Below are 26,528 nucleotides of genomic sequence, written 5' to 3'. Positions count from 1 at the left end.
GCTTCCAAATTACATTGACTTCCTCTACTCATATTTTCTGGTGCCTTCTTTTCTTCTCATTGAGAAAGGAAGTGAGTTGCAATACAGAAAACACTAGATTTTAAGTCTCAGGGAGGGAATTCGAGTCCTGGCTGGTGTACTTGTCCAAATAATTTACCTCTAAACCTCAATTTATTCATCAGTTTATAGAGGAAGACTAATTTAGAATCATAGAATTTACTGGAAAGGACTCCCAAGCCCATATAAATTCAACTTTCCAACCATTGCTGGTTATCTGCACAAAGTCTATGAGAGATGATGATTATTTCTAGTCACGGGAAGCCCACTCCTTTTTGCCTCAGCTCATTTCATTGTTGGGTTGCTCTAGTCTGATTGCATTGTGTTGAGTGGAAATATAGCTTTTTGTCTGGTCCCAGTTTTCCTATTTGAAGAAATACAAAATAAGTCAATTCTTTCTCTTCTATAAGCCACCATTTAGATTTTTGACAGTAGCCATTATGTCTCCTCAAACTCTCCAGATAGGAGGAGAAATAACAATCCCTTTCCCCTAGCCATATAGCATGGTCTTCCAGCCCCTTGTCTTGCTGATCACCTGTTTGGGGTACACTCTAGTTTATTAAAATAAAAATGAAAATAATACTCAAGGTACAGTTGAACTAGCACAAAAACATCAGCAGTAGTGATATTACATAAATAAAACATAACCCCATGATTAGAATTCTGCAGTTACATAACCATATCCTAAAAATTCATTGGCTTTTAAAACAACCTGCCACACACCTGACTTTTGTTGAATGTACGGTAAATATAATTTATAGTCAACAAAAATTTTCTGATTTAAATGACTCTCAACTCCTTTTTGGTGCTGCAATATTTCTTCTCAATTTCATCATTCTCTCCATTGTTTTTTTTTACTTTTTTAAAGATTTTATTTATTTATCTTTAGAGAGGAAGGGAAGGAGAGAAACATCATGGTTGCCTCTCATGAGTCCCCTTTTGGGAACTGGCCTGCAACCCAGGCATGTGCCCTGACTGGGAATCAAACCGCAATCGTGTGGTTCACAAGCCTGTGCTCAATCCACTGAGCTACACCAGCCAGGGCTCCATTGTTTTTTTTAAAAAAACTATTGGTGCAATTCCCACTCCACACATAGAATCTTATGCTACAATAAAAGATTCGCTATTAATGTAGTCCTTGGAAAGACTGGACTTGAATAAAAAAGAGTCTACTGAAGAGAAAAAATGTAAGGATTATAAGGGGGTGGAATATGTCAGGAAAAATAAGGTGTCATTTTCTATGACACCCTTGTACATAATACACCCTGGCTTTAAAACTCAATCTTAAAGCACAAACCAAAATCACTTTACTAATTTATTTTACTGTAGCCACAGATGAAGTTTTTTAAGACTTTTAGTACAAAAATCTAAAATAGAAAAAAAATCAGGTTTTCAAAACACAAAGTAGTGTAAGTAGCCAGTATCTTCTTTCCATTTATTCTCTCACTTCTTTGTAACCATAGGTGTGTCTGACGCTGACAGCCAAGCGCATGGCAAGGAAGAACTGTCTGGTAAAAAACCTGGAGGCAGTGGAGACCCTGGGCTCCACCTCTACCATCTGCTCTGACAAGACAGGCACCCTCACCCAGAACCGCATGACTGTTGCCCACTTATGGTTCGATAAGACCATCTATGAGGCTGACACAAGTGCAGAACAGATTGGTGACTAGTGGCATTGGTGGGCCAAGAGTGAAAGGATGTGGGGAAATGTGATGAGTGAGCTGAGAGGGAATGGTGAGTTCAAAGAAAAAACACCTGGAAAGTGAAGGAGAGATGGAAGGTGTGTAGGAAAGTAGATGTCTCTGTGAAGTTTGGGGGTAAAGAATAGGATGGAAATAACTCCCTGCTTTAAACTCTCCTCTCCCCTGCTCACAGTTTATTCTTTCTCCCTAGGGAAAACATTTGCCAAGAGCTCTGCTACTTGGTTTATCTTGGCCAGAATCGCTGGCCTCTGCAACCGGGCTGACTTTAAGGCTGATCAGGAGACCCTTCCCATAGCTAAGGTGTCAGGCCTAAGGGGGTAGAGGGTACCTCAGTGTCCAGGGTATAACCAACTGTCTCCCAAAAAATTATCTTTCCTGGTCCTCAGTGATTTCCCCAGGCATCCTCCCACTCTGCCCCTCTCCTTGTTCCATGGACTTATATACAAAATCCCATTTGCCAGCGGGCAACAGCAGGGGATGCTTCTGAATCAGCCCTTCTCAAGTTCATCGAGCAGTACTACAGCTCTGTGAAGGAGATGAGAGAGAAAAGCCCCAAGGTGGCAGAGATTCCCTTTAATTCTACCAACAAGTACCAGGTACAGAACCAACAAAGTAGGAGAATGTTGGGGGGATGCTCATCTTTTGGTGAAACGAGAGCTTTGTGGCCAACACCATCTCTAAGCAGAAGGATAGAGACCGTGGATAACCAGCATCCTAACTAGGAAGAAGGTTCACCTCAAGAGAAGGTGACAAATAGGTACAGGGAGGAGCAGATGATAAAGGGAGAGGCATTTGGTCCTAAAGAGAGCTCAAGACTACACCACAAGTCATAAAAGGCTCTCTTACGGCTGGTTGGTGTAAGTTACATGATAGTCCCTGTAGCTATTAGGAGGCATCTTTGTCATTACTGCAAGACTAGCCACTGCAGAATAAGGCTGGATTTACATGACATTTCCTAGACACTCCTCATTTCTTAGTCATCAATTTTTCTTTTCATTCCATGCCTGCAATTCTAGCAGCTGCCATCAAGTGGGAGATCAGGGGTCTCCAGAGTGTTTGTGAATTTCATTTTCCATGAGCATTTTCTCTTTTATTCATGGAAGAGCAGCAAAGGAAGAAAAAATGCTGAATGAGGGAGAGTGGTGGCAGTAACAATAAAATCCATGAGAAGGACAGGAAGCACAGTATTTCTCTCCCACATGAGAATCCTAGCACACTTTGAAGAGAGAGTTACAGTGGAAAGTTGGGAATGGCAGCATTGATGTGACCAACTAAGGTTCAAGTTCTATGGGACAATTGTGATTTGCTCAAGAAACTGGAATTCTCTGAGTTCATGCACTGACCTTGTAAAGGTCAGACATTCAGATGTAGTAACAAAGAAGACATGAGACTCCAAAAATTCAGTTTTGTTTTTTTATCTTAAAAAACACATAATAGTCAGTAGCAACCTAAGTTGCCCATCAATAGAAAACTGTATAAAAAAGTCATGGTACAAAATAAAGTTGTGGTACATATATACAATGAAGTATTACTTGGCCAAAAAAAAAAAAGAGAGAGAATGAAATCTTACCACCACTCGTGACAGCATGGATGGACTTAGAGGGTATTATGCTAAATAAAATAAATCAGTCAGAGAAAGACAAATACTATGTGATTTCACTTATATGTGGAATCTAAAAAATAAAATTAAATAACCAAAATAAAACAGGGCTCATAGATACAGAAAAAGACTTATGGTTGCCAGAAGGGAGGGGGCTTAACAAGCTGGGTAAAAAAGGTGAAAGGATTTAGAAGTACAAGTTGGTGGTTACAAAATAGTCAAAGCATAAGGAATATAGTCAATAATATTGAAATAACTGTATGGTGCTAAGTGGGTACTGGAAACATTGGGGACAACACTTTGTAAAGTATGTGATTGTCTAACCACTGTGATGTACACCTTAAACTAATAAAAAATAACACTTTCTAAAATGGTAAAACTAAAAGCAGAAATTAGTGTATCAACATTTTTAATTATAAGAAAATATTCAAAATAATTTTATGCCAATATATGCCAATATTCAAAATAATTTTATGCCAATTTTTTTAAATTTAAAAAAAAATTCTGGAAAAAAACACATAGTGTTCATGTCCATAGTACATATACTAAGATTAGAACAATACAAAGAAGATAGCATGGCCCCTGGATAACATGCATAATTGTTCCATATTTTTATGTTTGAAAGTTGCTTAAGACTTTTCATCACAAAAAATTTGTAACTGAAAATAATAATAATAAAAAAACAAAAGCTATATAGATTTTTAAAAACCCAATCACCTATATTTTCACACTGAATAATGAACAAATAAGAGTTAGAGAAATAGATCCATAGTTTTTTTATTTCAACTGGCTTTTAGTTTGTGTACTAAGATAGGTCACCTAGGCCCAAACTGCAAATGTATTTTCACTTTTTTTCTGACATTTAGTGATCTCACTAACCAGACAGGATTTTTTGCTAGACAGAGCCTAATTAAAGCCTTTGACCAGAATTAGGTACCGCTCCTTCTAAATTATTAAAAATAAAAGTAAAGTATAGTTATTACATTTGTTGGGATGTCCAACAAAATAGCAACTTTACCCAAAGTGACTATGTTCGTACTTTTTTCTGAACTATGAAATACCAACTTCAAACAGCAAAATCTTCTTCTATGGTGCCTCCAGTGTGCTCAGCTACCCTTGCTTGGGCTTTCTCAGAGGAGGCTCCAGGAAAACCCCTCTTGCCAGCTTGCTCTTAGAGTGGTTAGAGGCTCCAGTCTGCAAGAGATCTCTTAGCCTGATGGTCTTTTGCAGAATTTGGTCCTTTTCCCGCTCTGAGATGGGAAGGAAAGAAAGAAGTTTCTCTGTTCCAGATTTTTCCCATTATTTCCTGTAATTTTCTATCAAGATGTGATTCTTTTCTGTGACCAAGTTAATAGTTTATTTAGGCCTTCCTCTCATCTCCAACAATCTCCAATAAATTGTCTACAAATATGTATTAGGCACTCAGAAAATTAAGCTTTTAAAAATTTTACAAGCTTCTGCTTAAAACAAGTTAAGGGTTTTTTTTAATGTTCACATTTTTTAAAAATATTTTATTTATATACTTTTATTTATACACTTATTTTCAGAGATAGGGGAAGGGAGGGAGAAAGAGAAGGAGAGAAACAGCAATGTGTGCTTGCTTCTTGCTCTCCCCATACTGCAGACCTGGTTTGCAACCCAGGTGTGTGCCCTGACTGGGAATTGAACCGGCAACTCTTTGCTTCACAGTCTGGTGCTCAATCCACTGAGCCAAACCAGCCAAGGCACAAGTTAAGGTTTTTCTTCTCAACTACTTAAGCATATTCTGAATATAACTGAACACTTTTGGAAAGTTTCTAATGAAATGGTTTTGACCACTTTATACACACAGTTTGCCCATCTTGCTTGTCCTTTGAGCAGTGCAGTCTGGGCTTTACTGTACCAGCTTATTTCCTTTCTTTATTTTTATTTATTAAAAAATATTATACATTATTTGTATTGTATTTTTTCATTACCATTTATCCCTGCTGTATCCTTTTCCACCTCCACCCCTCACCCCACCTCCCCCCCCCAATCCAGCTCATTTCCTTTCAATGTGCTAATTTTGTTACCCAATAGACTATGTAGCAGAAATTTCCTGTGGATCATAAAAGGAACCCCACAGATAGTTCCCTTTCGCAGATCAGAGATCAAAGAAAAATGCAAAACCTAAGCTGACCTTATTTCTCCTTCCTCCTTGCGTGTTGTCTCCTCAGGTTTCCTTCATAAATATGTCCTTCCCTCCCATCCAAGCCACATTGGCCCTGGGTCTCACATTCAACCCAGACCCCCTATCCGCACCATCCAGACCCTCTCAAGGGACTTCTAGTGAATTTAGGAGAAAGTGGAGATGAGGATAGAAAGGCTAACCTATTTCTGAAATGTACTTTGGAGTTTTTAACTTTTTGCAAATATTAACTATCATGAAAACTCAATGAAAGGCAATGCAGATCCTTTCACATTTCATCAAAGGCACTAAGGTTTTGAGAAGTCAAATGGATTGACCTGAGGTCACGAAGCATTCCAGCTGTCTCTAGACACAGGTCTTTTGGGCTCTAAGCTTTCTCTTCTGCCCACTCTGCAGTGTTTGTCAGCCTCACCCCTTCTGTTCTCCAGCCATCCAGGCAGAGAGGAAGCAGAGAAAGTGAGTGCACCTGCTTCTGCCCTCAGCTTCCAGTAGGGCTGAGAAGACAGGGATTTATGTGCAAATAATGCCAGCCTGAGGCTCTTGGAAAGGAAAGGGGAGTGACCATGAGTCCGACTTGACTGAAGGGAGGGGGCTGCCTTGGGTTCTGGCACAAAGGAAATGGAGGGGTATGAAACAGATTGCCTATCTGTTTTACCCTCAAAAACCTTTCCCTTGCTTTTTTGCCCTGACCCTACTCTCTCTTATTCCACTAGTGCTTCCTTTCTTCTCCCTAGATGTCCATCCACCTTCAGGATGACAGCTCCCAGGCCCACGTGCTGATGATGAAGGGGGCTCCTGAGAGGATCTTGGAGTTTTGCTCTAGTTACATGCTGAATGGGCACGAGTACCCAATGGATGATGAAATGAAAGAAGCCTTCCAAAATGCCTACTTGGAACTGGGAGGTCTGGGGGAACGCGTGCTAGGTAAGGGAGCTGTGGGAGAAGCCTTTGCAAGAATGACATCAAAGTGGTTCTGATTTATGGGGTGAAAAATCTAGGATGCTGGGGTGAGTGGGATAGGGACATAGATAATAAAGTGACTATTGGTCCCTTCTGTTCTGTCTCTCTCCAGGGTTCTGTTTCTTGAATCTTCCTAAAACTTTCTCCAAGGGATTCAAGTTTAAGACAGATAAAATCAATTTCCCTATGAATAACCTTTGTTTTGTGGGGCTCATATCCATGATCGACCCTCCCAGAGCTGCAGTGCCTGATGCCGTGGGCAAGTGTCGCAATGCAGGGATTAAGGTAACCCCTTCACCACCCCAGAAGCCCCACCTATCACAAATTGGAACAACAGAAAACCTTGCATAAAGTTGGTTCTTAATAATATTGGTTTAATTGATTTTGAAACTGGAATAGTCAGTGTTTGTGTGGCCTGTGACTACCAGAACCAATAAATAGAGACAAGAATTGAATGTTTATGGCACTTTATTCAGAAGACCAGCAATCTGAGAAAGATGGTAGGTTCTGTACACTAAAAGATCATCTTACATCTCAAGCTGACCTTTTTTATAAGAAGAAGGGGTAGGTAAGAAGTTTGGAATTCAGGGAAAAGGTTAATCAGATAAAAGCTGCAGTCTGGATATTTCCCTAACATGCCTTCACCTGATGACTGGAGATTCTTAATCTGCATCCTGGTTGGTGGACATTCTCCCCCTGGAGCACAATGGCTAAGATACCATCTTGATTGTTTGCATTCTCCTGGGGCACAAAGGTCAAATTGCTTGTGAGTCTTCTGGAGTCAGGGTAGGTCAGGTCATATATTCTAGTTCCTGGGTTAATAGCTTTCTAAATGCTTTAATCACCAAGCCTTTTTTGAAAAGTGTATTTTATTCATTATACTATTACAATTTTTCCATTTTTTTTCACTTTAATCCCCCTCTACCCTGCAACCCCAATCCCTCCAGCATTCCACCCACTTGGTTCATGTCCATGGGTCATATGTATATGTTATTTGACTTCTCTATTTTCTATATTTTTCTTAACCCCCCCTTGTCTATTTTGTACCTACCAATTATACTTCTTATTCCCTGTAACTTTCCCCCCATTCTCTCTCCTCCTCCTCCCCACTGATAACCCTTCAAGTGATCTCCATCTGTGATTCTGTTCCTCATCTAGTTCTTTGCTTAGTTTGCTTTTGTTTTTTAGTTCAGTTGTTGACAGTTGTGAATTTGTTGTCATTTTACTGCTCATAGTTTTGATCTTCTTCTTTTTCTTAGGTAAATCCCTTTAACATTTCATATAATAAGAGCTTGGTGATGATGAATTCCTCTAACTTGATTTTATCAAGGAAAAACTTTATCTGCTCTTCTATTCTAAATGATAGCTTTTCTGGATAGAGGTCCTTGCCTTTTATGGTCCTTGGATGTAGGTCCTTGCCTTTCATGACTTGGGATACTTCTTTCCAGCCCCTTCTTGCCTGCAAGGCTTCTTTTGAGAAATCAGCTGACAGTCTTATGGGAACTCCTTTGTGGGTAACTGTCTCCTTTTCTTTTAATGCTTTTAAGATTTTCTCCTTATCTTTAATCTTAGGTAATAGAATTATGATGTGCCTTGGAGTGTGCTTCCTTGGGTCCACTTCTTTGGGACTCTCTGAGCTTCCTGGACTTCCTGGAAGTCTATTTCCTTCACTAGATTGGGGAAGTTCTCCTTCATTATTTTTTCAAATAAGTTTTCAATTTCTTGCTCTTCCTCTTCTCCTTCTGGCATTTCTATGATTCAGATGTTGGAACATTTAAAATTGTCCCAGAGATTCCTAAGCCTCTGCTCATGTTTTGTTGTTGTTGTTGTTTGGAATTCTTGTTTCTATATTCTGTTCCAGTTGAATGTTTATTTTTCCTTCTGTTCTAAATCTTTTATTTCAATCCTGGTTTCCTTCCCTTCATTGTTGGTTCCCTGTATATTTTTCTTTATTTCATTTTGTACAGCTTTCACTTCTTCCTCTATTTTGCATCTGTATTTGATCATTTCTGTGAGCATCCTGATTACCAGTATTTTGAATTCTGCAACTGATAGGTTGGCTATCTTCTCATCACTTGGTTCTTTTTCTGGAGTTCTCATCTGTTCTTTCATTTGGGTCATATTCTTTGTCTTGGCACACTTATAGGGCACCTGTTGTATTGTAAAGGGCAGAGCCTCAGGCATTCTCCAGGGTGGGACAACCCATTGCACAGTGTTTTTGTGCTATATGCGGGGTAGGGGATGGAGAGGGAACAATGCTGCTTTCTCAGCTCTCACTCAGCTTTCAAGTAACTTCTCCCACTACACACCAGCAAATTGGGCCCTTCTAGTGGTGATTTCCACGTGGGTTTGCATACATTCTAGGACCCTATGGGTCCCTCCAATGGACTCTCCTGTGAAAAGGAGTTTCTCCCTCCACTGCAACCCCTACAGGTTTTTATAGCCAAAGATTTTGAGGCTTTATTTTTCCAAGCTGGAACCATGGTTTGCATGGTCTGTCTCACTCCCTAGTTGTTCCTCCCACTATATCTGCACATGAATACGGGACTGTCTGGTCTCCCACCTGCCACCTCACCCACCTGGTTCATCAGCCGCAGCCTTGCCATGCATCCTCTCTGCCCCAGCTGTTTATCTCTGCCCTTCCTACCAGTCTGGATGACTGTTTCTTCTTTAACTCCTTGGTTGTCAGACTTACATACAGTTCGATTTTCTGGTAGTTCCAGTTGTTTTCATTTTTCAATTGGTTGTCCTTCTTCTGGTTGTGTGAGGAAACAAAGCTTATCTACCTACATCACCAAGCCTATTAACTATAACTTAAAGATAAAAATTTTTAACTCTTGAGTTGCCCCCATTATTTTCTGTTTTCTTCAGCTTAGGATTTTTAGTTTTAAGAGACTAATAGTAAGTGTCCTCCATAGTCAAACTCCTGTCACATTAGAATTTTCAAGGGAACTTTAAAAATCTTCTGCCTAGGCCACATCCCAGACCTATTACATTAGAAACTCTCGGGATGAGACCCAGGCATTTGCAAACTTTTCTAGGATTCCAACCTGCAGAGAAGTTTGAGAACCAGTGTCCTAGGACAGTGCCTCTCAAACTAACGTGCATGTGATATTGATACCTTCTCTGCCCCTACCTAGATTTGGGGGAAGGCAGGTTATAGTGGGGGAAGGGCATTAGAGGTATTTAAAGAGAGCTAGATTCTATTTGCTAGAACTGGCTTTATCTTAGATCTTTGACTGTTGTCAGTTTGTCTGTGGTAGCCTGGGCCATGCTAAGCTCAATAATTGGTCACCAAAATGTGAACCAAGTAATGGATATAGGAAATTATTTTGAGTGGATTCTGTAATTTCTACAAGGTGTTTGGGGTGATTTTAGCTCTTTGCAAAGATAGAATTATAATAACACATCTACAAAGGACAACTAAGTTATCCTGATATTCTCCTATGGTTCTATAAGCTAGCATATCATAATCAAATAAGTGGAGAAGGAAAGGACTTAATTTGAATTTTCAAACTTTGAAGTGGGCAGTAGAATGAGGAATAATATTATGGATGTAGTCTAAAATTGATCTCCTCTGGGAATTTATGTATTCCTTTCGCAAGGAATAAGAAGTAACAACTGTACCCACAAGTAGGGAGGCCCAAACAGGAGATGAAGGGATGATTTTAGCCTGACTGTCATCACAGCCTGAGATAGAAGGGGCCTGTAATAGTCTGAGGAGAACTGCAGGGAACCCTCCAGTTGGTAGCCAAAGCAGAAAGCCTTCTGCTTTCTGGACCTATCCTTATTCTGGGCATAATTTCTTACTTCTTCTGGACCCTAAGCTGACTGAAATTTGGCAAACTTGGTGAGGAATTTTGAAACATCCTTTTCCTGATTAGGAACATGATAAAATGTAATGGACACATGGGGGGGTTGTCCCACCAGGCAGAAGGCTTACTCCATAATGTGTTTGGAGGGTCCATATCAGGGACCCTTCCTGTGTTTGTGGATGCACAGCTGATGAACACGACAAGGCTGCTGAAAGAGAGGTGTTAACATCTGCATGGCAGCAAAGTTTTTACAAGAAATGATTGTGGTACTGGTATTTCTCAAGCCATGTGCTCAGGTCTTTGGAATAAATGTGGTTTTTAAAAAACTAAACTAAAATTTGCTCATTGTATTTGCAATGAGGCACCTGAGCCTCTCAGTAGTATGAAGCTACTTGACTCATGCATGCTATGAACCTGGCCTCCTCTAAGAACTGCAGTCAAGCAGTGAGGGCTTACAGTCACATTGTCAACATTGGAATGTTTCAGGTAGATCCAATCTAGGGGAAGAGGGTACAAAGGAACAAGAAGGCAGCTTGCAGGACTGTGTGGGAACATCAGAGGTATAGTCAGTACAAAGAAGTTAGAAGTGAAATTCCTTTAGTACTTGACAAATTCCAGAAACTGCTAGATGCCCTTTACCTCAAAGGGAGCCATTCTCTGTAGAACTGTGCTCCTATTGTCTGAGTGCATCTCAACCCTCTGTGAAACTGTGTCCTAGGAACTCACTCTTGGGGTGACTAATTTTGTGTTTCTATTTTTCTAGCCTGGCATGGAGGTAGTACTGCCAGCAACTACTACAGAACAGTCCATTTGAGTGGTCAAACTGGGATAGGTATTAGGGATGTATCTAGACAATACCATGCCTGTCCTATAGGTCCCAGGTTACTATTGATAAGCTACCGAGAAGCTCAGGGCACTGTAAGCCTGAAAGGAGTCACTGAGGGCTCAGTCTGAATCACATCTGGGATCTCCTGATCTTCCATGTAGTTCCCTCCCAGATCCTCACCAGTTACCTTACATCCCACAGGCCAAGCATGCCCCACAAATGAGCAAGAGTACTTGAAATCAGTGGTGTGGATAATAGTTTGTAGTGCAACTTCCTTGGTCTCTAGAATCTCAGCATAGTCACACTTTGCTGTCTTCTCCCAGCCAGCCAGTGGTGTCACTGTGTAATGATGAAGGCTCATAGGAAAACTCCTCCAAGGCTTATTTATATACCTTGAAAGTAAATAGACTGACCTTTTCAGGATCTCTGTTCCCAACAGCAATGTGATAGTTTCATCAGTCAGATAGTTTCCTTCTCATTCCCTTCAGAGCCTGAAAAATTGGGTACTTGAGAACCATGGGCAGTGGCTCCCAGGAGGCAATCATTCCATCATTCCTTCATTTCATAATTGTTTGTTAATGGATTAGTATATGCTACGCATTATTCTAAGGCAGGAAACTTAACCAGAAATCATAGGCATGGCCCCACCCTCACAGAGCTCTCACCAGTGCAAAAAAAATGTATAAGCAATCATAATATAGAAAGTAGAGAATGCTATGGACGAACAGAGCATGGACACCTGATCTTTGGAAAGGAACGGGACTAGGGATGGTAACATGTATGCAAAAATGAGTTGGGATTTAGGGGTATGAGGAAGCAGTGGGAAAAAGAGGGGAAGAGCAAGAATCAGAATGAGCCTGGTCTTAGGTGAAATTTTGCTCACCAGATATTGTTCCAGACATTCCTTTATTACTACTTGTTTTATATGTTGGCGTTTCTATCTTTAAGTTTAAAGAAGCAGAATAACTTCTGAAACAATTAAATGAAATTCTGAATATAACAAAAAACCTAAATCTCAGATTTATTCCTGGAAAATCTAGAATCCAAATTGCCCTATGTTTTACATTCTGATGGTCCTGACCCACCCTCAAGGGTTGAAGTACAAAGTCTTGGGAATGAGCTACTAAAACCTCTGTGCAATGAAAGCAATAATCTGATACTTCTCAGAGGGAAAAGTATGTGATGTAGAAACTCTCTGAAGAAAATTCTACTCCTCTGCCCTCCCTTCTCAATATAGGTGATTATGGTAACAGGGGATCATCCTATTACAGCCAAGGCCATTGCTAAGGGTGTGGGCATCATCTCAGAAGGTGCTGAGATAGAAGAGGGCATTACTGCCCAGCTCAAAGCCCCTGACAGCGAGATCAACAACAGGTGAGACCCCAAAAGAACTCAAGTCTGCTATTTTTCCTCTATCATCAGCCTGCTACACTCAAATTCCACTTATTAAAGTTCTTGAAAGGTTCTCTGATAGATAAGATGTGTGAGATTTATATAGCATAAAATAAAATGTAATAGGAAAGTGACCAAGTAGGTTTTCAGAAACATGGAACAAAGAAAGGCAGAGAAAAGGGGGGAGTGGTTAAGAAAGCCTGGGATGGGGTGGAATGTGTCATTCTGGGGACAGTGAATAGTTGGGGACAAGTGAAGAGATTGGATTGAAAGGAAAAACAGGGAGGTTATAGTAAAGGTTGGTTAGGGGGCACCTGGTGAATTCTCAACACACTGAACTTACCTTTGAAAATTTATTTTACTCAGGGAAGCCAAAGCCATTGTGGTGCATGGCTCAAAACTGAAGGATCTGAGCTCAGAACAACTGGATAATATCCTTGAAAGCCACACAGAGATTGTGTTTGCTCGGACCTCCCCTCAGCAGAAGCTCATTATTGTAGAAGGATGTCAGAGGCTGGTAAGGGAGATCAAAGAGCCTTGGAAAATCTGGCAGAAACCACACAGTGTAGCCCTGGCCTAAACAAAGCAGAGGAATGTGTGCTGGGCTAGAGTGTTGGGAACCGCTCTGCCTGGTTTCAAGAGTTGTAACTGCCCCCCATGGTTAAGGCTGAGTGAGAGACCTCCGGAATGCAAATCACTAAGGAGACAAAGCTTCTCCCCAGCCCCCAGTGCTTGGTTGGTTAGTCAAAGACAGGTAATGCCCCTCCAAAGAGGGGCAACCTAAGCCAGACATGATCACTTGGGAGGCCATAATAGAAGGACTGGGTGGGGGGGGGGGCTGCAACAAAGAGGGACTGATGGACCCTCACCCCCCAGCCATTCTGACATAGCCATAGTCCCCATTTCCATCTGGGAGAAGCGCTTCCTGGCTCTAATCCACTTAAGCCTAAAAACCTATGATGGGAAATGCAGAAATAATATGTAAAGTCCTGTGAAACCTACTTTGTTTAGAATGCTCTCATTTAAATGATAAGGCTCCAAGCAAGAAATTTGTTCCTCAAAGTTTTATGGCTCTTTAGTTATCTGACCCTGACTAAGAATAAGCCCTCACAGTTCTTTGAATGCTATCTATTGTTTGATCCTTACCTGTATTCTTGTTCAAATGAACCCAATAAAAGCCCCTTGATGAAGGGGATCTTGGCCCTTCTCCCTTGAGGGATGGGCCACCTTTCCTCCCCAAGCAGATCATGTCTTGGTATTTTCACTTTTATCCATGGCAGACAGGGGGACTTTGTGGGCAAAGTTGCCCCCACACTAGAGAAGACTCCAGAGATCATCTCATCATGAATCCCAGAGATGGGTATCAGTTTGGGGTCTCTCTGAGAGTTTTAATGTCTCAGGAGGAGCAGAAGGAAGGAAGGGTGAATAGGTCTAAGTCAAGTATGATTATATAAAAAAACAAGGGATAATGAAATCAAACTGACTTTTGGGACTGGTCTTGAATCTGACAGTAATTATTTCAGTCCCTCCCTCCCTTCCAGGGAGCCATAGTGGCAGTGACAGGTGATGGCGTGAATGACTCCCCAGCACTGAAGAAGGCGGACATTGGCATTGCCATGGGCATTGCTGGCTCTGATGTCTCTAAGGAGGCAGCTGACATGATCCTGCTGGATGACAACTTTGCCTCTATTGTCACAGGCGTGGAGGAGGGTGAGAAAGCAGAGTTGGGACTTGAATCCCACACTCAGGTGGGAGTTGGTATGTAGTACTCTCATGCCTATTGCCCATCATTCAACCTTGATGATCCTGTGAAGACTGGTGGAAATTACTGTAAGACAAAAATTTGCAAATTGAGATTCAGCTGGTACTTAGAACATCACTATCCAAAGCACTTTTTTATTAAAGTCCAGATTATTTAGGGAGATGGGGACTCCCTAAATTGTATCTTTCTTCTTCTGTCATGGAGATTCAAGCAGGTCCACAGTAAATTCCAAGACATGACATTAACCCTGGTGCTACTTCATACTCCATAATCTAAGAAAGGCCTCCCAGAAATTTGTTCCCTGAAAATGATGTTGACATATCAAGATCAGTTGGAGCCTGATTTATAAATTGATTGCATGAATGAGTCAAATTTTTACACCCTTTTGCAGAGAATTCTAAATACAACACCCATTGGTAAATAGGAGAATTCCAGAATTCTGCATCCCAAGCTCCCTGCTTTCTGCCTAGAGTTATTTTATTAAAATCTACACAATCCACATAATAGTATAGTATATAATTTCATTGAGATCTCATATGATCCAGACACTGCTCAGTATTTTGTATCCACTCAATTCAATGCATTTTTTGAGCACCAACTCTATACCAGGTACTATTCTACATGTTGGGGATGCAACAGTGGGAAATAAAATGACACACATCCCTGTCTTGATGTTGTTTAATTGCTAGTGGAACAAGACAGACAATAAAGTAAATTGCATAGGATTTTTAGAAGAAGATAAGTGCAATGGAAAAAATAAAGCAGGGAGTGCAGGGAGAGATTACATTTCCTGAAAGAGTCATCAGGGAGGGAATCAAGCCATCATGCAAGGCAGGAAGAATGAAGTTCACAGCCAGTTATGGCTGAAAATGGGATTGAAACCCAAGCCCAGGTTCCTTCCATTTTAGCCTTAGTCTTGGCTTCTATATTGGCATTTATAAACATCTCTAAGTATTAACTGGGCCCAACCCCGTTTAATTTTCAGAGATCAGGTGACATTAGCCATGTTGAATACAAGAACAGATATGGAATGCTAATAAATCCTGGCTCTAATTAAGAGTCACACAGTTTAGGCACAACACTGGGACCCCAGAGGCCTAGGACCTCCAGACCCTTTTATGGGCATGATACTGCTTTGTAGTGTTGTCATGGTTCAGGAGCTTGTTTGTGGAAGTTGTATCCTCTCTATGCTTCTCACAGAAGTTTAACCATTCTTCCCAGGCCGCCTCATCTTTGACAACCTGAAGAAATCTATTGCATATACCCTGACCAGTAACATCCCAGAGATTACCCCCTTCCTGCTCTTCATCATCCTCAGCATCCCCCTGCCTCTAGGCACCATAACCATCCTCTGCATTGACCTGGGCACTGACATGGTAAGGGCCAAACTGGGACCCAGCTTGTGGAACTCCTGTGAGGTGGACTGAGTAGTAAGAAGGATCTGTGTCCAAAGAGAGGGACAGAACTTGAGTTACTTTGAGTTTCTCCCTTTATTCTTCAGGTCCCTGCTATCTCCTTGGCTTATGAGTCAGCTGAAAGTGACATAATGAAGAGGGCTCCACGGAATCCAAAGACTGATAATCTGGTGAACCACCGTCTCATTGGCATGGCCTATGGACAAATTGGTGCGGTCAGAGGAATGGGGCTGCTGGTGAAGGGAGTGGGGAGTGGTTGCACCTGTCTAGTCATTGGAGCAATCTTGGTTTTGAAGTCAGGAAGATATTTTATTAACAACAAACTATGTTAGGCCCCAGGAACATAAAGAATCATTAATCTGTGATGTGCCCTTGACATAAAGTCCAGTCAGGAAGGAACAAACATACATAAAATGATAGTATCTTTCCAAGTGCCAAATAATGAGTATAGACAGGAGTACAAAAGCAGGCAGGCTTACCAATCATGAAGATTTTCAGAAGGCCTTATGGAGGAAACAGGACTTAAGCCTGATATTGAAAGATAGGGCTTAGACTATCCAATGTATGGTTAAGTGTAGGGGTCATGAAGAGAGGAGAAATTCACATGGTCTGGTGGTTGAAGAGTAAAGCAGTTTATTCCTGACAAAGCAGTAGTGGAAAATAAGGCTATAGATAACTGGGCCATTTTAAAAATACATTTGAGAGTCATTAGATATCTTTGTTCTTGAGTTGCCAGGTGTAGTTAGGGTGTTTAAAGGAATAGAATGAAGGATGGGCAGGGATGAGATTGAGAACAGAGGAAACTATCCCAATATCCAGAGGAGGAAACACATAGGAAAAGTACATATTTAGACAAAAGCCAGGCCTTTGTCTGAATCCCAATTTCACCACTTACTACCTGCATGACCCTGAACAATGACTGAATCTTCTTTTGTGCTTCAGTTTCCCCACTTACCAGACATGAATAACATAGTTTAGACTCATCATGAGTACCAATGTCTGTGAGTATCTACACAGTGCACAGCTCTGTAGTTAGTAGGCTATTGCTGTGGAGCAGGCTTGGGGAACAGAGGTTTTGACTGAGGGAGAGGCAAGAGTCAGATAGGAGAGAAGTAAGGAGAGAAGAGGACTTGATGACTGTCCTTTTGTCAGAAGAAATGGAAATGGAGTCCAGTACTCACTCACTGGGGTGAAGGAAGGAATCCTCCTGTCTAAGGTCCTTTCAGATGTTAAGATTACATAATTGAAAGATGACTCTGAGTTAGAATTTAGGAATAAACATCATAACTTTGGAGGCTAGTCCTACAGAAATGATGGGATCAGATCGTTGCTAAAAGAGTTTTCAGCATTGCAGCCCAAAACACACATCAACCCAGCTAGAAGCAAGTACCAATGACCACCTCTTTCAAGATCTGTCTTTTGAAGTCTTTCTCTGAACTATGTTCTTCTGTTCTGTTACTCTACCACTCATAGGGATGATTCAGGCTTTGGCTGGATTCTTTACCTACTTTGTAATCCTTGCTGAAAATGGTTTTAAGCCTATTGATCTGCTGGGCATCCGCCTCAACTGGGAAAATAGGTACTTCAATGATCTGGAGGACAGCTATGGACAGCAGTGGGTGAGTAAAAGGGGTAGGGTAGTAGACAGTGCCTAGTAAGTGAAAAGAAGTGACAAGGAAGAGTGGGTTTAGCAAATTTTTGAAGAGTGGGAGAAAAGAGGAAGCAGACAGAGTTGAAGTCTTATCTCCAGTCCTATATGAGCATTCTAACATTTCACCTCAATCTCCAATCATGTCAGCAAATTTTCTTCTCTTTGTTTACAATGATGTCCTTTATGTTCATTCCTACTGTCTGTTATCTGTCCTTACCTTTCTGTGTCCTTTGGCTTCCTTGGACCTGGAAGTCTTCTTTGCCATATCAACTTCTGGGGTCTGATTTCTGTTTTTCTACCATATTGCTTAAAATGGTTGCTGGCCCTGCTCTTTCCTGTAATGCTCTCTCCCTCAGTGGGACTTCAAATAATATAATTTTAAATCCAAAAACCCATTTTCTTTGTATATTCCTTCCTTGCTGTTCCAAAAGGTGTTTTTTTTTTTTTTTTTTTTTTTTAGTTTTAGAGAGAGAAACATAGGTTTGTTGTTCCACTCATTTATGCATTCACTGGTTGACTCTTGTATGTGCCCTGACTAGAAATTTAACCCACAACCTCGACATATTGAAATGGCACTCTAACCAACTGAGCTACCTGGCCAGGGATCATTCTGAACGTTTTAAACCTATAGGATGCCTCTCTGTAGTAGCCTTTTCCAACACTCAGGATGAATGATACCCAAGTTGGAGCCCTCTAATTAACATTATGTGTTTAAGAATGTTAGTAAGTAGTCCTAGTTGGCATGGCTCAGTGGATTGAGCATCAGCCTATGAACTAGAAGGTCTCTGGTTCAATTCTCTGTCAGAGCACATACCTGGGTTGCAGGCCAGGTCCCCATCTGGGGACATGCAAGAGTCAACCAGTTGATGTTTCTCTCTCTCTCTTCCTCCCTCCCTCCCCTCTCTTTAAAAATAAATAAGTAAAATCTTAAAAATAAAAAAAGAATTTTAGTAAGTATGCTTTTTTTGTGTCTGTGAATACTTATCCCAAGTTCTAAGACAGTGGGAGATGTAACACAAGTTAATACTAGAATCTTAATACCATAAAGAACACAAAGGCTACTGCCATCATTCTGTAAATGAGAAGACTAAGTCTGGAAAGATTTAATGACTTGCTTAAAGTTCCACCATGAATCCTAGAAGAACTGGGCTAGAATTTTGGGCTGATTCATGCCCAGCACTTCACCACTTCACTACAGTACCTCCAACCAAGTGAATTGCAGGTTTCTAAAAAGTATATTAAAATCTGGAGTGTTGGAAAGATGCCCCTCATACACATTTGATTTCTAGATGGGCCTCATGAGGCCATCAGATGTCAATGTTCTCAGCTGCCAACACTGCTCCAGGGTCCAGTGACACCCTGAGACCTCATTGTCCATATCACCTCAATACGCTCTCTTGTTAGTGTTTTTTTTCAATCCCCATCCAAGGATATGTTTATTGATTTTATAGAAAAGAAAGGAGAGAGGAAAGCATCGATATAAGAGAAACATTGATTTGTTGCCTCCCGTACACACCCCAACTAGGGATCAAACCCACAAGCAAGAGATGTGCCCTAAGCAGGAATTGAATCCACAACCTTTTGGTACACAGGACACTGCTCCAACCAACTGAGCCACTGGCCAAGGTGGCCTTGTTAGTTTCATATCTTGATACTATCTCCCTGCTACCAAGATGCAGTTTGACATATATTCATTTATAATGAATTAAAAGTAATTAAAATTAATTTGAAGTAATATCAAATTACATCAAAGATATCATAAGGTATTTCAAAACAGGTTGAGAACAATTGCCCTGAGCGTAAACTCCAGAAAGGCAGAGTCTGTGTCTCTTCCACAGTTGTGACTTTCAGATAATTGAGTATAGAGCTGCCCACCCTGGAAGGACTCTATGTACTAGTGGAAGCAAAGATAGATCCTTACCTTCTAAATATTTCTTACCAATAATTCCATTGATCACCACTTATTCACTCATTTAGCAAATATTTCTTGAGCATATTCTATGTACCAAGAACTATTTTGGCCATGGGGATATAGTAGTGAACAAAAATGCTCAAATTACTGCCCTTGTGGAGTTCAAATGCTAGCTAAAGACAGGTGGTAAGAAGGGGAACAGATAATAACCTAATATAGAATACATTGGGTCAGGTGGTGTTGGAATTGAGATCTGAGAGTCGTTGTGATGGGAAGGTAAAGATAATCATCAGAGAAAAAGGAATGATTGAAATTGAAATTACAGAGATACTGGAACTATTGGAAAGACACTATACTGGATTTTAACCATGGGAGCAGGCAGTCCAGGTGGGGAGTGAAGGACAGCAACACCACTGGAGGAAAAGGAAACCAAGGAACCATGAGACCTTCATCCTGGAAGGATCATCAACATAGATATTTAAATCTCTGGAAAGGAGGACAGTAGCATTGTTGAGTGACAGTGAGTCAGTAGCTAAAATCAAGTGATGATGGGAGTGACTCAGGTGTCAGTAGCTGAATGCAGTGAAGGACATGGTGATAAGATCTAATACACACTAAGGAGCTGATTCGTCTAAGTTCAATAATTGGCTCATCAATTTTCAGCCTTTGTTTTCTAATTTACTTAAGTTTCTATATTTCCCTCCAAGTATAACTTTGACCACATTCCATGAAACATAGTATCTAATTATTATTCAGTCCTAGTCCTATGTATTTTCAAATTCTTTAACCTACAAGTTATTTATGAACATGCTTTATTTTTTAAAACACAGGCTTTTTCCCCAGTCTAATTTAGATGCACCTCTTTTGTGTTCCCACAACTCTCTGTGATTTCTCTCTTATAACCTACCTATTGTTCTAACATAACATATTTATCTTCCCCACTAGACCCTAAGTTTCTTACATGTAGAGTGTGAATAAAAAAAAGAATGAATAAACCGTTGCTGGGTTGCTCAGTTGGTTGGAGTATCGTACCATACACCAGAATGTTGCAGGTCAATTACAGGTTAGGGCACATACTTAGGTTGCACGTTCCATACTGGGTTGGGACACATAAGGAAACAATCTATCAATGTTTCTCTCTGATGTTTCTCACTTATTCTCTCTCTCTCTTCCCTTCCTTCCTCCTTTTCTTCCTTCCTCTTTCTCCAAATATCAATAAACATAGATTGTTTTCCTTTTTTTGAAAGGAAGGGAAGGGAAGGAGAAAGAGAGGAAGAGAAATATCAATATGTGGTTGCCTCTTGCACACCCCCTGCCACTGGGGCCTGGCCTGCAACCCAGGCATGTGTCCTGACTGGGAATCAAACTGGTGACCCTTTGGTTCACAGGCCAGCACTCAACCCACTGAGCCACACCAGCCAGGGCCTTGGGTGAGGATTTTTTTTAAAAAAATGAATGAATGGAGGAATGCTGTCTCCTGTTTGGTACGACCCTGCAGGCATTCCTCTCCCTTCTGCATTCATATTCTCCTCTGGCCCAACATTCCTTACAAACCTTTTTCCTCTGACTTTACTTTTCTTTTGAAGTCCACCATCTTCTCTTACACCACCCTTCTTACTAAATTATTAAGAGAATGGCACCTTCAAACTACATGCCATTCACCAAGCTGAGCATGGGAGGAGAAAAGATAAATAAGACAAGTCTTATATGACTAATTCAGTCAGGTAAGGAAAACATATAAACAACTCATAATAATGTGACATGAAAAGTGCTAAAAGAGATACAAGCTAAGTGTGGTGGGAGTCTAAAGACCTAACTCAGCCTTAGAGTCTGGGAAGGCAAGAGACATGTATTTGAATCCCTTCTGACACTGCTGGTCTTCTCCACAGACATTTGAGCAACGGAAGGTGGTAGAGTTCACCTGCCAAACAGCCTTCTTTGTCAGCATCGTGGTCGTACAGTGGACTGACCTCATCATCTGCAAGACCCGCCGCAACTCAGTCTTCCAGCAAGGCATGAAGTGAGCACCCCCAAAGGGACCCAGTCCTCTCCCAAACCTGCAATGAAGGGCTGCACTATTGTTCCTACCTCTCCCTCCCTGTCTCCAACACACTCTGAAACAAATATTTTTTCCCAGAAACAAAATCCTAATATTTGGCCTCCTGGAAGAAACATTACTGGCTGCTTTTCTGTCCTACACTCCAGGCGTGGATGTGGCCCTGCGAATGTACCCAGTCAAGTGAGTAAGGGAGGGGTGCAAGTAGGGGAAACTCAGGAGCCAGGGAATATGGGCTTGAGAGCATGGAAAGTCCAGCTGAAGGTCACCTCCATAAGCAAGATACACTCAGTGGTATGAGAAGAACTGTCTGTGCTCAGACAAATGCTTATTTAGGGAGGGATTAGAGACCGTACCAAGTGGTCATAACCCACTAGACATGCAAATTCACAAATTTACCATGATTTCCAGAGTTGCATCTTTTTCTTTTTATGATGATATGTGGTTGACTCTCCAAGAATACATATACTCAGAGCTGAGGTAATTATAAAATTAGCCCAATATGTGTGGCTAATTCTGTTGTACTTATGCAAATATGTTCTAACCTACATCTCTGTGAATGGATATACTAAAAGTCTTATTGTTTGGTACCTTGTTTTGTTCCTTTGATTCCCATGTTTTGTTTTTCACATTAGCATATGCTTGCAAAAAAAATTCTATTTGAAAATTTCACAGGGAGAAAAAAGCAAAACTCCCATTCTACTCCACTCGCACTCACCTCCCCACTTGCACAGGTAATTTCTTTTAATGATTTAATGTATATTTTACACTTATTTTTATGCACTTACATACTTTGCTCACTTTTCTGCCCCTTGCAGTGTTTTATACAATGCTTTATATACTGTAGTTGCTCAATTAATATTTAATAAAAGAGATTGTCATTGCCTTTAACACTGAAAATCCAGGGTTTGAAGTTCTTTTTTTAAATTTTATAATTAAAGTTGGCATATAATATTAGTTTTAAGTGTACAACATAGTGATTCAACATTCATATACCTTACAAAGCAATTATCACAGAAAGTCTAGTAGTCATCTATCACTGTACGTAGTTACCCAGGTTTGAATTTCAGCTCTGTGGTGCTTTATTCCAGGACCTTGGACAACATATCCTTTATGAGCCCCAGCTTCATCTGCAAAGTATTAGTAATATAACCATGTAGATTGTTGTGAGAATTAACATGTAGAAATACATACAGTGCACCAAGCCTGGGGCTTAGGTCATGGTGGTTTTTTTGTTAAAAATAACTTCATTATTGTTGCTATTGATGTTAATATATAAGTAATAATAAGTGCAGCTGAGCACTACCTATGCTCACAAACACTCTGTATATGCCTTGACCATAAAACGTAAATTGAGATTTTTATTGTGTGTTTCTCTATTTTCTTTCGCTTGATTGCTAAGCTCCTTGAGATCAAAGACCATTACATCATTCTTTTCATTTCCCCAGGACCTAATATGAACACAGAGTAGAAATATGATGATTGCTGTTGAATGGGTGACTGTATGTCTATAACTGTATTTGTGTGTGCACATGTATGTGTGTGGGGAAAAACTTGGCCTAGACCTGTGCTGTCCAATACAGCAGTCACTATCCTTATAAGATTATTGAACTCTTAAAACATGGCTAGTGAGATGCAGAAACAAAATTTGTAATTTTAAAAAAGATTTTATTTATTAATTTTTAGAAAGAGGGGAAAGGAAGGAGAAAGAGAAAGAGAAACATCAATGTGTGGGTGCCTCTCTCACACCCACTACTGGGGACCTGGCCTGCAACCCAGGCATGTACCCTGACTGGGAATCCAACCAGTGACCCTTTGGTTCAAAGCCCGAGCTCAATTCACTAAGCTACACCAGCCCAGGCTCAGAATTTGTAATTTTATTTAGTTTTAGTAGATTTAAAGTTAAAAACTAAAGCAGTATCAAACGTTTTCTATTACATAAAACTTTACTGTTTTGGTTGGACTACAGTTTCCTTTAACCATTGAAAATTTAGTGTCTAGACTTCAAGCCAAGATGGAGGCACAGGTGGAAACTGTACCTCCTTGCACAACCGAATTTAAAGACAACAAAGATTTAGAGACAAAAACACAACCAGAACAGACAGAAAATTGAACTGTACCTAAGTCTGACAACAAGGAACCATTCATCCAGACCAGTAGGAGGGGCGGAGTCAGTGGCCAGCAGGGAGGGGTCCCAGCAGGAAAAGGTGTAGGTTGTCAAACCCAGGTGTGGGGAGGAAACTAGCAGACCCAGTGAGGCACACAAGGCAGTAGGCTGACCGCGGACACACATTTGTGTGCAGATAAACCAGGCAAAAAATGAGCCATGAGACAGATCATGCAACCCCAGGCCCCAGCAACAGGAAATAAAGCCTAAAAGCACCAACTGATAAACCGCCCCCCTTTTGGGGGTTGAGGTGCCAGGAGAGGCTCTCAGCCTCACAGGAGAGCTCATTAGAGAGACCTACAGGGTTCTAGAATGTATACAAGCCTACCCACCCAGGAACCAGCACCAGAAGGGCCTAATTTGATTGTGGGAAGCAGTAGAGGGGACTGAAATCTGAGAGAGAGCAGGACAAGCACCGTTTCTCCCTCTCTGACCCCACCCCCACATAGAGCATGGCAACCCAGAGACTGGGTTGCCCCTCTCTGGGTTGCCCCGCCCTGGTGAACACCTAAGGCTCTGCCCTCATATGTAACAGGCACAAAGAGACCAAAACATTATGGCTCAAACATAAGAACAGGTCAAAGCCCCAGAGCCAGTACTTCTAAGTGACCAAGAGATAGCCAACCTATCAGATGCACACTTCAAAATACTGGTGATCAGGATGCTCACAGAACTGGTTGATTTTGGTCAAAAATTAGATGAAAAAATGAAGGCTACACTAGTGAAATGAAGCAAAATACACAGAGAACCAATAGTGATGGAAAGAAAACTGGGACTCAAAACAATAGAGTGGACCAGAAGGAAGAAAGAAATGACCAAACAGAAAAGAATGAAGAAACAAGAATTCAAAAAAATGAGGAGAGGCTTAGAAACCTCCAGGAAATCTTTAAACATTCCAATATCCAAATTATAGGGGTACCAGAAAGGGAAGAGGAACAGCCACAAGTGGAAAACTTATTTGAAGAAATAATAAAGGAGAACTTCCCCAGTCTGGCCAAGGAAACAGACTTACAGGAAATCCAGGAAGCTCAGAGAGTGCCAAAGAAGTTGGACCCAAGAAGGAACACACCAAGGCACATCATCATTACATTAGCCAAGATGAAAATGAAGGAGAGAATCCTAGAAGCAGCAAGAGATAAGGGGACAGTCACCTACAAAGGAGTACCCACCAGACTGTCAGCAGATTTCTCAAAAGAGACCTTCCAGGCAAGAAGGGACTGGAAAGAAGTATTCCAAGTCATGAAATCCAAAGACCTACAGCCAAGATTGCTCTATCCAGCAAAGCTTTCATTTAGAATGGAAGGACAGATAAAGTGCTTCTCAGATAAGATCAAATTCAAGGAGTTCATCATCACCAAGCCCTTATTATATGAAATGTTAAAGGAACTTATCTAAGAAAAAGAAGATAAAAAATACGAACAGTGAAAGGACAGAAAACTCACAGTTATTAACAACCACACCTAAAATAAAAGCAAACTAAGAGGACAGCTAGATCAGGAACCATAGAAATGGAGATCACATGGAGGGTTAGCAACAGGGGAGTGGGAGGAGGAGAAAGGGGGAGAAGGTATGCTATGCTACAGAGAATAAGTAGCATAGACAGTGGGGATAAAATAGACAGGGTGAGGACAAGAGTAGTGTAGGAAATGTAGAAGGTAAAGAACTTATGACACAGGGACATGAACTAAAGTGGGGGAATGTGGGGAGAGAGTATGTGCAGGGTGGAGGGGAGTGAAGGGGGGAAATGGGACAACTGTAATGGCCTATCCAATAAAATATATTTTTAAAAAAGAAGAAAATTTAGTGTCTGATTTGTGAAGTACTGTGAGTATAAAAGACTCAACTAGATTTTGAAGATTTAGGATTGAACGGAAATAAAATATCTCATCAATAACATTGATATTAATTACATTATGAAATGATAACATTTGGATATATTCAGTTAAGTGAAAATATATTATTTGCTTCTTTTTATTGATTTTAATGTGGCTACTAAAGAATATTAAATTTCATATGCATCTCATAACACATTTCATTCAGACAGCACTGGTCTAAGCCATCTCTCTGTCAACCAAGAGAACAAATGTGGTCCTGCTTCAAACCTTCTTCACAGTCCATCTTCCTGGTCTCTAATTATAAAAGAAGTTCAGAGAGAAAAATTTCTCCATCGTTGCAACATGGAGGAATATACAACATGGAGTTGTATATTTTCTGGAAAAACATACCCACACATCTAGTCTCAGATAGACCTCTTCTGCTTGGATAACCTCCCCTTGATGGGTACACATTCTTGAGTACCCAGTAAGTGAAGGGGGCCTCCCTTAGCAACTCCATGAAGTTGGTAGATAATCTCCATGAATACTATCTGTACTGCTGATGTGGCATTTAACCTCTCCTCCCTCATCACCAGACTCTGACCTCCTCAGACCCTATACTCAATGCTTGTACGCTGTTCTCTGCATCTGCCTTTCTCTGACCCCTCCATCTCTTGCCACACTGAACAACTCTTGCTCTCTACAGGATATTATGGTGGCTCTGTGCCACTCCCTACAGCCTTCTTATCTTTATCTATGATGAAATGAGAAAACTCACCATTCGGCGTCATCCTGGCGGTGAGAATCCCTGAACCCCACTCTGACTGAGTGGTCTCCATCCTCCTAACTAGCTCTCCCATCCCACCTGGTTCCTCCAGTACCATTGCCCTCTTTCCCTTTTACTGCCTGGGCTGTGCATAGACCCTGGTTCTTCAGTCCTTGATTCCACCATCTTGCTCTTTCCAATCATCTGTCCTGAGTTCCACTCTCAGGCCTTTCACCGGGTCTTCATTTACCGTTCTGCTCCTTTCCCCTTTTTGCTTCCCCATTGCCTTCCCAAATTCACTCTGGTGTCTTCTCTTCCACAGGATGGCTGGAAAGTGAGACCTACTATTAAACTCAGCTGAGGAAGAGCTTCACACAACATGGGAGTGTCCTGAGAGCCTGCAGGGGGGATTAGGGAATATGAGTTTGGCACAACATCTGAGCTGGGACAGAGAGATGCTGGGAT

At 41.0% G+C, this 26,528-nt stretch overlaps 1 protein-coding gene and 1 pseudogene across 1 annotated transcript in view; both read left to right on the top strand.

Annotated features, from left to right (window-relative positions):
• The window catches only part of LOC118996431 (sodium/potassium-transporting ATPase subunit alpha-4), a 35,414-nt gene extending 9,000 nt beyond the window's left edge, over positions 1-26,414 (top strand). Inside the window, exons 8-22 of the mRNA XM_037059826.1 lie at positions 1,521-1,719; positions 1,951-2,060; positions 2,222-2,356; positions 6,262-6,451; positions 6,600-6,772; positions 12,366-12,502; positions 12,887-13,037; positions 14,062-14,230; positions 15,504-15,658; positions 15,784-15,907; positions 17,171-17,316; positions 21,150-21,280; positions 21,398-21,499; positions 26,004-26,095; positions 26,386-26,414. Coding sequence (XP_036915721.1) covers positions 1,521-1,719; positions 1,951-2,060; positions 2,222-2,356; positions 6,262-6,451; positions 6,600-6,772; positions 12,366-12,502; positions 12,887-13,037; positions 14,062-14,230; positions 15,504-15,658; positions 15,784-15,907; positions 17,171-17,316; positions 21,150-21,280; positions 21,398-21,499; positions 26,004-26,095; positions 26,386-26,414 — 2,043 coding nt within the window. The remainder of the gene's footprint in view (positions 1-1,520; positions 1,720-1,950; positions 2,061-2,221; positions 2,357-6,261; positions 6,452-6,599; positions 6,773-12,365; positions 12,503-12,886; positions 13,038-14,061; positions 14,231-15,503; positions 15,659-15,783; positions 15,908-17,170; positions 17,317-21,149; positions 21,281-21,397; positions 21,500-26,003; positions 26,096-26,385) is intronic.
• Positions 3,882-3,974, top strand: LOC118996438 (uncharacterized; annotated as a pseudogene).
• Positions 26,415-26,528: the final 114 nt, after the last annotated feature.

The sequence above is a fragment of the Sturnira hondurensis genome, unplaced genomic scaffold (assembly GCF_014824575.4).
Source record: "Sturnira hondurensis isolate 20B ecotype Veracruz unplaced genomic scaffold, ASM1482457v3 Scaffold0011299, whole genome shotgun sequence".
NCBI lineage: Eukaryota > Metazoa > Chordata > Mammalia > Chiroptera > Phyllostomidae > Sturnira > Sturnira hondurensis.
This window is presented reverse-complemented; position numbering and strand designations above follow the sequence as displayed.